The sequence below is a fragment of the Oryctolagus cuniculus genome, chromosome 18 (genome assembly GCF_051225735.1).
Source record: "Oryctolagus cuniculus isolate XC-2025 breed Fujian yellow rabbit chromosome 18, ASM5122573v1, whole genome shotgun sequence".
Taxonomy (NCBI): domain Eukaryota; kingdom Metazoa; phylum Chordata; class Mammalia; order Lagomorpha; family Leporidae; genus Oryctolagus; species Oryctolagus cuniculus.
This window is the reverse complement of record NC_142884.1, coordinates 62287490-62303946: the sequence shown is the minus strand read 5'-3', so window position 1 is coordinate 62303946 and position 16457 is coordinate 62287490. Positions and strand designations below refer to the sequence as shown.

Genomic DNA, 16457 nt, shown 5'->3' with positions numbered 1-16457 from the left:
TGAAATCTTAAAAAAAAATTGTACACACAATATGGATCTTTCATCTTTAGATAAACAAACAAACAAGAAAAGTAACGTGCCCACAAAATACTACAAACATGTGTTGGGAAATATCAAAATACTAATGGTACTTGGTTCTCAGATGATTTTAACTTTCCTCTTGCTCTGCTGCTAACGAAGCCCTAAGAAGGATGATGAAACTTCCCTGGCCCCAAAAAAGGAATCAAAAACCCAGTGAGAAAAGAGTAGGTGTGAGGAACACTTCAGATCTGATGAGATCAAGTGTCTTCCTCCACCTGATAATCCCTCCTACTTTAAATTGCAAACATGTGAGTGAGTGTGTTCACAGGGTGGGAGGAACATGACCGAAGTGCCAAGAGCTACAGCGTCACCACTGAAGCTCTCCCTGGCTCAGGACCCGAGTCCTACCTGACTGAGGCTGGAACGTGTGCAAGTGCCTGAACCTCCCTTCCAGCAGCTGACCCACGTGCAGAGACCCTTGGTTTGATGCCACGAAAAGCTTTGCTGAATCTTCAGAAAACAAAATCTGAACGGCAGAGCGAAGGAACGCTGGCATTTTGGAAACCTTTGGGTGAATGAACAGTAAAAGGGAGATTGATGGTAAATCAAAAAGAATCACTGCGGGCCTGCATTGCATGGATGTCGAGCTGCTGTGCACTCCGGCATATTCCATTTTCACTCAGTGTGCATATTTGTTGACTGTTACTTGATATCTCTAATCTCTTTTCCTAACTGTTACAGCATTGTAGCAAGCCTTTTAACAAATGTCATGACATCTGTATTCCAGGAATGCTTCCTGTCTCTAAGCAAGCCAATTCACCAGGGGCCTGGAAACTGGCTAATAACCTAGATACACCCCATTCATTCCTTCAGTAATTAATGCCCCATCTTTGGAAGTAACTGTCACACATGAGCCACTAAGGAGAAACATTTAAATGTTACTGCCACTTTCTGGCATTTCCCTGTCCTTCCAAGAACATAATCAATTCAAAATGTGAATTGGTTCATAACAGCTGCCTTCAAATAGCTCCTCACTGAGCCACAAGTCATGTGCAGTTTGTTCCCTCTTTACACAAGAATCACAAGTTTAGGAAGTTTCTTCTTGAGTGACCAGATGCTGGGCTATCACTTACCCTTTTGAGGCTTAAGTTGTCATGCTGGTAAGTCAACCGATAGAGAAAGAACCGGGAAGCTGTGGAGCAGGCTATCCAACTTCCGCACGGGGAGATACAGCTGCAAATGATGTTCTCAGGACCCTGGCAATAGCAGAAAACAAAATGAATGTTGATGAATGTTCAAATCAACTTGACATGACATGGTTCACCAGGAATTCTCAAGCTCTTGCTACCCAGAAACACAAATACACACACATAATCCTAGTGTGGGTGTCAATATAATCATTTCAGGGGCAGAGCACTTAAATGGGACAGCTCTGCTATCCACATCCCAGGACAGAGGCCTGTGTGCACTGTGCTCGCTCACTCCCTTGCGTTTCACACTGCACCTCAGAAAGGACCCTGGGCAGGGAGGCACTGGCGGCAGGAGTGTGGGAGGACGTGTGAGTCAGGGCAGGGATTTTCTGTGCTGCCTAGTACACCCCATTTTAAAGACCTCTGAGAAATAGGATAGGAAAAACACTTGGAAAACAAAGAAGAAAAGTTCAACATTGATCTTCTAAGTACAAGAAAAACTCACAGAAAAATTATTTCTTTATGTATATAAACAACTCACACAAGCACACACAGACAGAAAGACCTCTGGAAGGAAGGCTATATAGCTAATGAACTGAATTCAAGAGGAGGAGGATACTGGAATTAAAAAGTAGTCAAAGATATAAACTGCCAACATTATTTGAATTCTTTATGGTGAAACTATGTACACAAACATTTATGTAAATTAAATAAAGAATCAGCACAAAAAAAAGCAGTCAGGTGGGGGCGGGGGGAGGGCAGTGCTGTGGCACAGCACGTTCAAGCCCCAGACTGTAGCAGGGATGCTGGTTTGAGTCCTGGCTGCCCCACTTCTGATCCAGCTCCCTGCTAATGCACCTGGGAAAGCAGCGGAAGATGGCCCAAATCCTTGGGCCCCTGCACCCACGTGGGAGACCCAGAAGAAATTCCTGGCTCCTGGCTTCAGATAGGCTCAGCAGCCATTTGGGAATGAACCAGCGGATGGAAGACTTCTGTCTCTACCTCTCTCTCTAACTCTGTCTTTCAAACAAATAAAATAAGTCTTTAAAAAAAAAAAAACAAAAAAAGCAGTTTGTATAGGATTTTCCTATTAATGTAAAAAGGATACACACATGGGTGGAAATAGTTCTGGAAGGCTATAGAAGAGTATCTTGGCATGATTATCTCCAGAGGATGGGACTGACAGGAGAGGGGAGGGATCTCAGGTGAGAAGTGAGTGCATTTGTCATTGTCTACCCTTTTGTCCTATTTGAGTTGTTTAGAAATAGGCACACTATTTTAGTAACATCAAAGTAAGAAAGAAACAATGTCATTTATGGATTCATCTAATAAACTCTATATGCCTAATTTACAATCACAATCATTTCAGGTGACATAACTTTCATTCAAGTAGTTTTAAAATTCATACGGGGGCTGGCGCTGTGGAGTACTAGGTAAAGCCGCTGCCTGCAGTGCCAGCATCCCTTATGGGCATCAGTTTGAGTCCCAGCTGCTCCACTTCCAAGCCAGCTCACTGCTATGGCCTGGGAAGCAGAAGGTGGCCCAAGTGCTTGGGCCCCTGCACCCACGTGGGAGACCCAGAAGAAGCACCTAGCTCCTGGCTCCGGATCAGCTCAGCTCCAGTGGTTGCGGCCATCTGGGGAGTGAACCAGCAGAAGGAATACCTCTCTCTCTATCTCTCTGCCTCTCTGTAAATCTACCTTTCAAATAAATAAATAAATCTTTAATAAAAAAATTCATACAGATTAGGATGTAATCTGAGTCATCCTCAAAATTCAAAATGGACAAAATGTTCTGGATTCAAGGTCTAAACAGGTAAACCTCCTTACCTTTGTCTTGAGGTGCAGTAAATGTTCTGCATTTTTAGAGAGTGGAAGGGTATCCCCATTCTTGCCTGAAATAAGAAAGTTCTGTGATTTTCTTCTTACTGAAGATCATTTACACATCGCTCCTCCTAAAACGCTGTTTGTGGGGTAGAATGGAATTTCTACAGGCAGGAAGTCAGAAAAGACTCAGTAAGCGCGCCCTGTTTGCGGTGGTTGATGAAGATGAAAGGATGCGGCTCCACGTGCTGGAGCTGGGTCCTAACTGTGGCCATGTGGGAGGTGGGACCTTTAAGAGGCAGGGCATAGTGGGAGGTCTACGTCAACTGGGGGGGTGCATCCTAGGAAGGGATCAGAGTCATTCTCTTAGAATCCTGGTTAGTTCTTGGGAGAGCATTGAAGCAGTGGGTCTGGCCACAACCAGTCTCTCCCTGGCCTCCTGTACCCAGAAGTGCGGGAATGCACAGACTTGCTGCATTGCAGTCAGCACAAGCTGACATGAATGGAAGGGGTGGTAGCTCTCACCAAGCCCGAGCCACACTGTTTGTGGACTTTCAGGCTCCAACGCTGTGACCTAAATAAATGGTATTTCATTACAGTGAGGAAAAGCTGACTCACACACTTCACCGTATCCTATGAAACAGCAGGAATGCTCTGAAGCCCTACCCACAGTGTGGCATGCAGGTGGGTGGCAATGGCATTTGGATGACCTCGATTGTAATCACTACAAGCAAAAGGACCCAAACATTTCATTAACAGGTCACACAAAAGGGCACCTGGCCACCACTCCACAAAGGCCCACGAGATCTTTATCAAGCAGGACTGCCACTACCCATCATTAAATCTTATCATCTTCCAACAGCCTATTCTCATTCACACTTGAGCCAACCATGATTCTACAACTCTCAGCTCTCTATACCCTGCAATGTACCACACAGAACCTTAAGATTTGAAGAGATGATCCAGGATACTCTACTAAAGATTTTAATACTCTAAATACCTTGTTTGTTTTATCTGGTGGGTGGAAAAACCATAAATGCCAACGGACACAGAAAAATCCACTTTAATTTTTCTATAGACAGAAATAAAACTGCAATTCTGGTTTAAAGCTTCTCTCACTAGTTTTCTTATTGGAAAAAAACAAAACTCTCTCGCAGCTTACCTGTTGCAACTGTGGATCCCAGGCGCCAAAGTTCTAAGTGATGAGCAAATTGGAAGAGGAGAAGCTGCCTCTTTTTAGAACAGGAAATGAGACGTCGCTGTATCCAAGAATTGAAAAGTTAAAAATAAGCCAAGGTCAGCTACTGCTTCAGTACTAGATATAGTAACAACATGTTAGTACATTTTTTTGAAGTGCCAAAATACATTTACTAGGTATTTTTTAAGTACAGTAATATGCCATGTACTGTCCTAGAACTTAACAACACAGCAGTGATTAAAAAACATAGCCGGGGCTGTGCCTGTGGCATAGCAAGTAAAGCCGCTGCCTATAGTGCCTGCATCCCATGTGGGTGCCAGTTCAAGTCCTGGCTTCTCTACTTCCAATCCAGCTGTGCTGGCCTGGGAAAGCACTAGAAGATGGCTCAAGTCCTTGGACCCCTGCACCCACGTGGGAGACCTACAAGAAGCTCTAGGCTCCTGGCTTCAGATTGGCTCAGCTCCAGCTATTGTAGTCATTTGGGGAATGAACCAGCGGATGGAAGACCTCTCTCTCTTTTTCTCTGCTTCTATCTCTGCCTTTCAAATAAATAAGTACATCTTAAAAAAATAAACAAATAAACAAAAACACAGCCACTGTACTTAAGATTCTAGTATATAGGGATAACAGAGAAACAGACAATTACCCTACTGCATACAAAATTTTAAGATGGAACACAGTATGTAATAATAATAAAAAAAAAAAAAGTAGAAAGGACAGCTAGCCTAACTTCATCGGGGTAAAGGAAGGGACCCGAGTATGGCTCACTGGTAGACTAGTTAGGCAGAGGGTTAGGTATTGTGGCACAGCAGTTAAGACACTGCTTGGCGGGTCGGCGCTGTGGCACAGCGGGTTAACGCCCTGGCCTGAATTGCCGGCATCCCATTTGAGCACTGGTTCGAGTCCCAGCTGCACCTCCTCCAATCCAGCTCTCTGCTATGGCCTGGGAAAGCAGTAGAGGATGGCCCAAGTCCTTGGCCTTCTGCACCCACGTGGGAGACCCGGAAGCTCGTAGCTCCTGGCTTTGGATCAGCTCAGCTCTGGCCATGGCGGACATTTAGGGAGTGAACCAGTATATGGAAGATCTCTCTCTCTGTCTCTACCTCTCTTTGTAACTCTGTCTTTCAAATAAATAAAATAAACTGTAAAAAAAAAAAAAAAAAAAAAAGACACTGCTTGGGATGCCCACATCCCCATGTCTGAGCCTAGTCTAAGCCCTGGCTCCACTTTCAAGCCGTTCTCTACTAATGCATACCATGGGAGGTAGCAGGTGGAGGCTCAAGTTCTTGAGTCCTCCCCAACCACATGGGAGATTGATTACAGGGCCCTAGCTTTGGCCTGGCCCAGCCCTTGCTGTGGCAGACATTTGGGAAATGACCCAGCAGATGGAAGATGTCTCTCTATATATGTATATCCCTCTCTCCCTATTTCTTTGTGGCTTCTGTCTTTTAAATAAAATGAAAATAAATACAAATTAAAAAAAGAAAATGTCAGGCAGAGAGGGCAGGGCAGAACACTCTATGGACAGCAATGGCTTGTGTGGTGGCTCAAAAGGAAAAGAGCATTAGCGGGAATAAAATGAGCGTTTCAGAATGGTGAGGGTGGTGGCAGGGCTGCTACAAGTGTGAGAGAAGCTGAAGGGCACGGCCGGATCACAGGTCACATGAGCCACGGCCAGGGAGCAGCCGATGGTGCTGGAGGCAATAGGCATGGCAGAGGTTAAGCACGGAGCCACGAAGGAAGTTTCTAAACAGATAAATGGAGAGTGGGCTAGAGTGACACCAATGCAAATAAAAAAATCTTTAAAAAGCTACTATAAAGGGACTCACAAGGGAAAAGACACGGATCCGAACTAGAACAATGGCGGTATGGACAGAGAGAAATGACCTGGCTCAAAAGTAATGAGGACTAGTCCAATCTCATCAAATTATTTACAGTTAGTATATAGTTTTTATACTGAATATGAGTCAATAAATTTATAGATTTTGTATATACTGTATACACACTCATATATATAAATAAAAAATAATGAGGTAGACACAGTAAGCTTCATCAGTTGAACGAATGTGAAAGCAGGGGTCGGGGAGAAAGGTTACTAGCTTGGGAAGATGCAACCATTTTTCTAGAAAGGAACACTGAAAGCCTGGATTTTCCTGCTCCATCTAGAATAACAGAAACCACCTCAAAAATTTTGCCCAAACCACAGCTATTTGGAAAGGGAAATGATTTCCCCAGAAACGGATCTCTTGCCATCAACGATCCTGCAGCAGGCTTGCCTGGGAGGCTGAAGAAAGTGGCTACCGGGAGTCCAACAACTTGGCCCTGGGCATGAGAACTGTGGGGCAGAGGTGCAGGGAGGGGTGGGGGGCAGGGGGCTGGTGGAGAGTGGGGAGTGGAGACAATACTTACATGGGGAAAGGTGATTTTTCGGAGAGCAGCATCATAATTTTTTACCTCCACCTTCTCCATGAGAGGACGGATGACTAAGTGGGTGTCGGTGCCTGAGGCAAGAGAAGATGCGGGAGTTAGGAGTCTCGTGTGAAAATTACCAGAGCTGGGCAGAGTAAAGCAGTGGCGCCCACCTCCAGAAATCAGGGCCGTCGGGCTGTGGGCCACGGTGCGCACGTCGTGCGTGTGATGCTGGAATGGCTTTGTCCGCACCCACTGCTTCTCAGTGCTGCTGGAGGCCACAGGGACCAGCTGAAAATGGAACACTGTCCCCTCAGCAGTGCCCACCACAAAACTGTCTTCTTGCTGAGAAAGTAAGTCATAGAGTTCCATATGAGCAAAACAAGATCCAGTTGAAAAAATATTCCCTGACGTTTTCCGTCTGGGCAGCCTAGGTTCAGAAAACCTACACTAAGATCAGACAGGAGCCACAGAGGCCTAACCCTTCATCACAGGAGCAAGCTCAGACCCAAGATAACAGTGCGCCCCCTACTGACATTAACAATATGTACTTCTGATTATTAGGGGTTCTCACATACACAAATGAGAATAGCAAAAGGGATAAAAGACCTAGGATAAACAACAAATGCTTCTGAGAAAAAAAAAATTCAAAGCCTTGTAAGGAACACAAGAGATCACCTCATGGGAAAGCAGGCAGAGCAAACCACCTGCCACACAGGCACCACATTTGGGCAGCATCACTTATGGGTGCTGATCCGTGTCCTGGGTGCTCCACTTCCCACCCAGCTACCTGCTGGTGGCCTGGGGACGTAGTGGAAGATGGTCCAAGTGTTTGGGTCCCTGCTGCCCATGTGGGAGATCCAGATGAGACTCCTGGCTTCAGCTTGGCCCACCCTGGGCCATTGCAGCCATCTGGGGAGTGAACCAGCAGATGGAAGATCTCTCTCTCGCTCCCCACCCCCAACCCCATTTCTTCCTCTCTCTTTCAAAATAAATAAATAAATCTGGAAAAAAAATAATCTAAAAAAAAAATCCATACTAGGTTCTCAGCTACTGGTTCACTCTCCAAATGTTTGCAAAAGCCAGGGCTGAACCAAGATGAAGCCAGGAGCCAGGAAATGCTCTCCCACGTGGGTGGCAGAAACCCAAGTACTCAGAGCGTCCTCTTGCTACCTCTCAGGCACACTAGACAGAGTGGGCAAACTGTGTGTGACCCAGGCACTCCAATATAGGACGCTGGCACACCAAGTGGTGGTTTAGCCGCAACACCACAATGCCTGTCCCATTAGTATGTTCTTTAACAGTAGTTAACATGTTAAAAATATTATCAGTAAGAAATATGTAAGTTTTGCCGGCGCCGCGGCTCACTAGGTTAATCCTCCACCTTGCAGCGCTGGCACACCAGGTTCTAGTCCCGCTTGGGGCGCCGGATTCTGTCCCGGTTGCCCCTCTTCCAGGCCAGCTCTCTGCTGTGGCCAGGGAGTGCAGTGGAGGATGGCCCAAGTGCTTGGGTCCTGCACCCCATGGGAGACCAGGATAAGTACCTAGCTCCTGCTCCTGCTGCGCCGGCCGCAGCGGCCATTGGAGGGTGAACCAACGGCAAAAGACCTTTCTCTCTCTCTCTCACTGTCCACTCTGCCTGTCAAAAAAAAAAAAAAAAAAAAAAGTTTTACATAATCCAATAAAAAACAGCTACTCCTTTACAAAGAACTAAAAAAGGTGTTTCCTAATGTAGAAAAATAAATCAGAAAAAAGAAACCACCAAACCAACAAAGCAAACAAATAAAAAAATCTAAGTAGTAATGAAGGTACTCACCCAAAGGAACTGAAAGCAAGCACATACATACAGAGCTAGTTACATCAACGCTCCTACCAACACTGTTCACAACGGGCAAAAGATGGAAAGAACCCAAATGCCCATCAACACGTGAACAGAAAAACAAATCACGCTGCAGTGTGCGTGAGCTCCCGTGTGCAGATGGACTATTTTCTAGTCTCAAAATGGAGCCATGCTGGTAATGCTATAGCACAAATAACCCTGAAAATAGTATGTTAAGTAAAATAAGGTCTGTTTTCCTAAAATCTCTTCTTCCAGCACATCATGAGGATCAGAAAAGTGTTTGTGGTGCCCAAGTGCCCCGAACAGGACTCTACTCACCTCGGCCACGGCAATGGACTGCACGTCAGCGTTTGCGATGAGATGGCTCTTTGCCAGCGTCCCGGTGGCAGAGTCCCAGAACTGCACTTTACCGGCAGAGTCTACACTTATGACGGTGCCATCGGACAGGAAAGCCACACCCCACACGATACACTTCCGCTTGGACACGCCCATGTACTGCCTATCCACCATCATCTTGTGAATAGCGCTTCCTGCAATGTGAGAGAAGTGCAGACTTTAGCCTCAGAAACTCCCCAGCAGGCATGATGGGGTTACAGTAGTCACCCTAACACAGTCAGCTCCAGAGAACCCAGGCTTGGAGCTCCCAAACGGTTACCTGAAGAGGGGAGCAGGGAGAAAGAAGAAAATGGGATAGAAATCCTTTGAGGGGAGGTGAAAGGGAAGAGACCAGTGGGACACTCGCTCAAAGCCGGCCAGGCGTGCTCACACAGACACACTCTGCTCCCTTCCAAAACCCCAGGGGAAAGGGAGAGAAGGCCACAGTGACAGCAACCTAGCAGCTGGCGAGCAGAGTCCTGAAACGAAGTCCCAACTCCATGTGGTGTCCTCGGAAAACTCAGGAACTGGGGACTCCAGATGGCTTAGAAGCGAAGGTGAAAGTGGGGCTCAAAAGGAAGGCCAACTGAGAGTAAGTTCAAGAGCTGTCAGACCCGCCCCAGACAGAGAAGCTGAGCAAATGCCCTCCCCAGAAACCCGGACTGAACGCTGAGAATGGCAGCTTCCTTCTTGGAGCGCGGGCGGCCAGGCCTCCGCTCCCCAGGCACAATGTGGAGATGACTTCAGGGGAATGTGAGGGGCCCAAGAGAGACCAGAAGACTCTGACTTCAGAGGCTCCCATAACCAACTGCCCACGCGGATGAATCTCCAGCGAAGCCCACCTTCTAAAAGCCTTGGGCAGGGACAGCAAGGTGACCCCCCGACTTGCGGGGAGAACCGTCTACAGGAAAGACAGAAGCTTTCAGAACAGGCAACGGAAACAGCGAGTAACAGGGAGCAAACAGGCTGGGTGGAGGACACCTGGCAGATATTACTGTTATTTGTCTTAGAGTTTGCATAGATTAAAAGACAGAAAGAATGCCATAAAAGAGAATATTCAGGGGCTGGCTCTGTGGCATAGTGGGTTAAGCCGCCATTTGTGGCAAAGGTATCCTGTATGTTTGAGTTCTGGCTGTTCCACTTCTGATCCAGCTCCCTGCCAATGCACCTGAGAAAGCAGCAGTGGATGCCCAAAAGTCCTGGGGCAGATGCACCCACTTGAGAGATCCAGATAGAGGTCCAGGTTCTGAGGCCATCTGGGAAGTGAACCAGTGATGGAAGATCTCTCTCTCTCTAACTCTGCCTTTCAAATAAATAAATCTTTAAAAAAAGAAAGAGAGAGAACACTCAACAACAACAACAAATAGCAGAAGGAAACATTAAATAGAATGACTGAAAGATAAAGATGACAAATGCTCATAAAAAGCATAGTAAAAAGTCAGAGGGATGAAAACTGACAAGGGAAGGGTGGGTGTCGCGGCTCCGCAGGTAAACTGCCTCCTGAGAAGCCTGCACCCCATACTACATCAGAGTGCCCGAGATGTAGGCCCACCTCAGCTGTAAGATTTACTTACTTATTTCAAAGTCAGAGTCATAGAGAAAGATGGAGAGATTCCACCTGCTGGTTCATTCCCCAAAAACCCCAATGACAAAGGCTGGGCCAAACCGAAGCTAGGAGTAGGAGCTTCTTCCATGTCTTCCACGTGGGTAGCAGGGGCCCAAGTACTTGGGCCAGCCTCTGTTGGAATATGGAATGCAGGCGCTGCAAGTCACAGCTTTTACCTGCTATGCCACAACACCAGCCCCCAGATTTCTTTATATTTTATTTGAAAGGCAGAGTTACAGAGAGAGAGAGAGGGAGAGACAGAGATTTTCAATCTACTGGCTCACTCCTCAAGTGGTCAAAATGGCTAGGGCAGGGTCAGGCTGAAGCCAGGAGCCTGGAACTCCATATGTGTCTCCTATGTGGGTAGCAAGGACCAAGTACTTGGGCCATCTTCCATTACTTTCCCAGGCATATCAGCAGGGAGCTGGATCAGAAGTGGAGCAGCCAGAGCTTGAATCGGCACCCGTATGGGATGCCACTGTAGCAGACAGTGGATTAACCCCTTTGCTACAACACTGGCCCCTCTGCCTCAGCTTCTGATCCGGCCTGCTGCTAATGAGCATCCTGGGAGACAGCAGGTGGTGGCTCAAGTATGTGGGTCACTGCCATCCATGTGTGAGACCAAGATGGAGTTCCTGGCTTCTGTTTTCAGCCTGGACAAGCTCTGGCTGCTGTAGAAATTTAGGGATTACACCAATGAATGGAAGCTATCCTGTTACCTGCCCCCCACACCCACCTCCATTGCTCTTTCAAATAAATGACAATAAGCTTTTTTTTTAAGTGAAAAAACAGATAAGAAAATTAGAAAAGCCCAATTCCAAATAATATAAATCCACGTGAAGAAAATGGAGAAACTCATCCACAAAACAATTACAGGAACTTCCTACAGAACCAAAGGACATGGATTTTGGATTTAAAAAAAAGCTACTGGATGCCTATATAATTCACCCACACACTCAGAAACAAAGCTATTTAATTTCAAAACAGTAAGGGTGAGAAACTCAGATAAAAGCTCCCAAAAAACAAACACAAATATCCAGATTCTAAACAAAGGATCCACTCACGGAATGGCATCAGACTGCCTACTAACACCAGAAGCTGGAAAACAGGACAGCACAGCTTCAGAACTTCAAGGGAGACTAATTTCCAGCCTGGAACTCCTTCTCATGCATTCTTTCTCAGGACCCATCAAAGGAATAGACCAAGAAAGTGAATAAAATAGGAATGGAGAAGTCAAGGGGATCCCCTTTTCATAGAAGGACTGTGAAAAATCCATGTTTCAGACCTCAGTTGGGCGGCAGGTCCACAGGAGCTAAGCTGGAGGAGAGTGGGTCAAAAGGTTCTGGCAGCAAGAACACCAGCCACGCGCCTGAACCTGATATATACAACTGGACGAATCTGAGCGTGAATCATCCAGAGAACAGAAAGTACACAGGAACGGAAAGGAAGTTCACCAGTGAGCAGTATTTATATAGTCATGATCAACAAGACATTGACCAGCGGTCTGAACAAAGTCACAGCATACTCACACTGGAAAGATCAGGAGAAAGTGTGATGCCTAGGGCAGAGGGTAGAGAAAGAGGGCCCAGCTGTATAAGTCAGTAAACAAGGGTGTAAAAATGAAAAATCAAAATGTAGCATTATAAGCATGCTTTGTGCAGCACAAGAGATAAATACTAAGAGTTGGCTGAAAGTTGCAGTGGTTGCCTAGGAGAAATCAGAGAATACAGGGGGGCTCCTGCTTTTCTCTAACAGGCCCTAAGGAATTCTTCGACTGTATGCAGGTACAGCCAATGACAAATTTAAAACACTGAGGAAAACAGAGCTGTGTCTAACCTGTTTACCTCCGTACCTTAGGTGGGAGGACAGAGACGCCCACTGACAGCCTCATCACTGCAGGACTGTTAATTTCTGTCAATCTTCCAGGCCAAGAACAAAGTCATGGTTCTCAGTCTTTCTCATCTTATGTCTTAACACTAAGGCTGCCAAGTTATTATGATGAAAATATACTGCACCCCACTGAAGAAGCAAGATCCCCCCCCTAAAAGCAGCAGTAACCCAAGAAAGGAGTGATGTTCAGGTGGACATCTCACAACGTGACAGGTTAGGCCCTGAAGGTCACTGAAAGCATGACCAAGGACCAAGGGTCAAGTTTTTAGAAACCAAGAAATGTGAACGGACAAATAAGACCCACCCACTAAATGAACTCAGAAAAGCAGTCACCTGATTTGACATCAAACACACTAATGTAGTCTATGGAGCCAGCTGCAATGTGGGTACCAGAGGGATGCCAGCTGAGACTCAGGATACGACCTTGGGAATTGCACAACAAAAAAAGAAAGTGATATAAATATATAGCAAAGCGAGTCAGCTCTCCTTCCATCGTTATCAACTATGCCGATGTTCAGCAGCCTGAGCCCTCTCCTCTATCACCCTCCTGTAAAGCACTGTTCAGTAAGAGACAGCTACGCCTGGGTCCACAATGAAGTGTGTCAGATTTACTTTACTAATGTCTAAAGAAACTGTTGATGGGAATGTGAACCAATACAACTTTTTAAAAGTTTATTAGTAGTTAGCTAACAAAATTTAAATTTTGTGGCTCAGTAATTGCACTAGGAATTGATTTAAGAAAAAAAAAACCTGCATTAAGTGCCCAAAATATGCATATAAGAACATTCATTGCAGAACTGTTTGTAACAATAAAAAATAAATACTACACATTGATAGGAATTTTGTTACATAAACTGTGGAATACCATAAAATAGAATAACATGCAGACTGCTATGACTGACACAGAAAGATAACTATGATGCATCTAGTGCAAATACAAACAACATGATGCATCAAATGAAAATATAAACAAAAAATGTGTGCAAGAACTTTTCTATGTTTATATGAATATATGGAAAACTCTAAAACATTAGTTCTAAAATGTTCCTTCAGAGTGAAATCCTTATTTTCTATTTCATACTTGGCTAAATGTATGAAATTCTTAAAAGCATCACTATGCCTTTATAATGAAAAATGAACGTTCAGAAGATATTAAAAACAAACAAAACCGGAAGCTGATTAGCACAGGATAAATCTTATCAATGGACACACAGAACACACAGGACAGCCACCATTCTCTAGAAGAGTCAGGGCACCATGGTCCCCAGGCCAAACCAAACGCAGCACAGGCAGGGCCTCTGCCCTTGTACCACAGTGAGGGCTGGCAGATTGGATGGTCTGTAAAGTCTACAATATTTACTAACCAGTGCTTTACAAAAATCGTCTTCTAACTGCAGCCCTGCAGGTCAGTGCTGGTCCACTTTTGGTGGAGTCCAAGCACAGACAACTGTTTATAAACCTCTTATCAATCTGAGGGCACCAGAAGTATGAAGAATCACTACTTTTTTTTTCCCAAGAATTATTTTATTTATTTGAAAGACAAAGTTACAGAGAGAGGTAGAGACAGAGAGAGACAGGACTTCCATGCTGCTAGTTCACTCCCCAAATGACAGCACGGCCAGAGCTGAGCTGATCCAAAGTCAGGAGCCCAGGAGCTTCTTCCAGGTCTCCTATGTGGGTGCAGGGGTGTGCGGGGGCCCAAGCACTTGGGCCATCTTCTACTGCTTTCCCAGGCCATAGCAGAGAGCTAGATTGGAAGAGGAGCAGCTGGGACTCGAACCAGCGCCCATATGGGATGCCGGCGCTGCAGGCTGGGGCCTTAACCCACTGTGCCACAGCACCGGCCCCAAGAATCACTACTTCTAATGATGAAATCCTAGCTTCAAACCTCATGAGGGGTCAGCACTGTGGTGTAGCAGGTAAAGCTGCTGCCTACAGTGCTGGCATCCCATATGGGCGCCAGTTTGAGTCCTGGCTTCTCCACTTCCAATGCAGCTCTCTGCTATGGCCTGGGAAAGCAGTACAATATGGCCCAAGTCCTCCCACATGGGAGATCCAGAAGAAGCTCCTGGCTCCTTGCTTTGGATCAGCTCAGCTCCAGCCGCTGTGGCCTTTTGAGCAGTGAACCAGTGGATGGAAGACCCTCCCCCTTTGCCTCTCTGTAACTCTGCTATTCAAATAAATAAATAAATCTTAAAAATGAAAACCAACAATAATCTCATGAACGCTTAAAATTTCACAAAAATAAATGATGGCAAATTGACTTTCATGGAAACACTTGGTTTTCCTATTTTGGAATTTTTGTTTTTTTGCATTATCACTTAACAAGGAAACTTCAACAATGCTACACACTGGGTAAAGCCTGGGCTACTGATGTCTACTAGCACATTGGTTGTACTCAGATAAAATTAACACACAGATAAATATTACCCGGACCCATGGGAAAATATTCCACCCCCAGGGGTACAGAAATATAACTTCTTGTTAAGGCAACTCACTGCCCCATCAAGCACAACCCTTACTTTTCTGCCGATCGAAATTTCTTTCAAATTCAATTTTTTCTGGGGTGATTTGAAATAGTTTCACAGATCCATCTTCACAGCCAACCTATTAGGGAAAAACAGGCAGGAAACAGAAGATAAACATTTTATAGGACTAAAAACACATACTCTTTATCTCTCTCTCATAATTCTCACAACTCTCTCATAATGCAGTTATCACTTGCCCTGTATGAGAAAAACAGTTTACGAGAGGAGAAAGTACTAGTATGAAGAAACTGGCAGTGTATTCTCGGCAGCTTCAAATCTGAACCAGAAAGCAGGCTAATACTGAGTTCTCATTAGTGACCTACTTCTGCATAAGACATGGAATAGAAATAGGACTTCATAGCATACCTCTGCTAGAGACCCATGACCTGAATAAAAGACCTATTAACTTTATAACCTAAATGGAGACTTCTTAGGATATTACACAAATTAGGATATTATGCAATTAAAGAAAGAAAGAAAGAGAGAGAGAAAGCAAGCAAGCAAGCGAGTGAGCACAGACCCACCACAGAAAATTAAATCTCTGAAAGCATGATGCCATTCAAATGGCAATCATAGTTCCCGGCTCCCAGCTCTGGCTCTAGCCCCTCAACCCCTGAGGGCACTGGGGGAGGGAACCAGGTGAATAATAAAAATTAACACTTGTTTTTTGTGCAATACTGTGTTGACACACAGTTGCAGATGTTAACTTGCTGAAGGACATCCCAGAACTTTCAATATACAAGTGTGTGGTAATTGCACAGGCTGAAGGATATAACACATCACATTTATGAAACATTTCTCACAAAACAGAGCACACCAAAATAAAAATCAGTCCATCTCCCAATTCCATAGAACACAGTTGCAGAAATGCTGAACTGAATTAGCCCTTTCATTTCATAAATGAATAAACAAGGTCCAAAACAGCAGCAAAAGGGATTATGGAGTTTTAATTCTCACTAGCAATTCCAATCTTATAGCTGGGGTTGCTAGGTCCCAGCTACAACTGGAGTTGCCGCATGCCCTAATACAACTTTTCTCTCCAAGAACACAGGGAACGAAGTCTGAGTGGGCGCAAGAGAAATCTCAGTTTCAGTTAGCTGCTTTACTAACCAGAAGTTGAGAGCCACTGGGGCTGGCAGTCATGCTCCAAATAGGTCCTCCGAAGGCATCCACAGCATACTTGATGTTTAATGCCTGTAAGTCATACTCGATGATCTCGCCATTGAGTCCAGCACTGAAGAGTCGCTGTCCTTCCGCCCAACACAGAGCTTCTGTAGATCGAGACTCATGACCTGGGAAAAACTACAGAAACACCAGGGATTCATCAGCTACCAGCACTGAGTGGTCACAGGGGATGTGGTGAAACTACTCCCCTATGAGTAACTAGTATGGGAGTTTGTGTTGTCAGATCATATCGACAGACATTTTCATTTTTTTTCAGCTTCAAATTTTAGTTCCTTTTATACAGATGGTTTTGTTTCTTTTACTAGGATTAGTTCAGCAAAATCTTGCTAGGGGAATAAAGTATATCCACAAATGTGGTTAGATGTATCCAATCCTAATTGATGGAGCCAATT

The 16457-nt window shown here is 45.2% G+C and overlaps 1 protein-coding gene across 8 annotated transcripts in view; it reads right to left on the bottom strand.

Moving 5' to 3' along the window:
- UTP4 (UTP4 small subunit processome component) overlaps positions 1-16457 on the bottom strand; it is a 30348-nt gene that overhangs the window by 10150 nt on the left and 3741 nt on the right. For 5 of the 8 annotated variants that reach the window (XM_070062639.2, XM_089320387.1, XM_051847225.3 and 2 more), the window contains exons 3-12: positions 15991-16182; positions 14875-14959; positions 12686-12775; positions 8800-9011; positions 6815-6986; positions 6642-6733; positions 4197-4293; positions 3041-3105; positions 1155-1277; positions 430-586 (exon numbers count right to left, since the gene is read on the bottom strand). In XM_070062639.2, coding sequence (XP_069918740.1) covers positions 430-586; positions 1155-1277; positions 3041-3105; positions 4197-4293; positions 6642-6733; positions 6815-6986; positions 8800-9011; positions 12686-12775; positions 14875-14959; positions 15991-16182 — 1285 coding nt within the window. The remainder of the gene's footprint in view (positions 1-429; positions 587-1154; positions 1278-3040; positions 3106-4196; positions 4294-6641; positions 6734-6814; positions 6987-8799; positions 9012-12685; positions 12776-14874; positions 14960-15990; positions 16183-16457) is intronic. The other 3 variants (XM_089320385.1, XM_089320388.1, XM_089320386.1) reach the window with 1 other exon arrangement.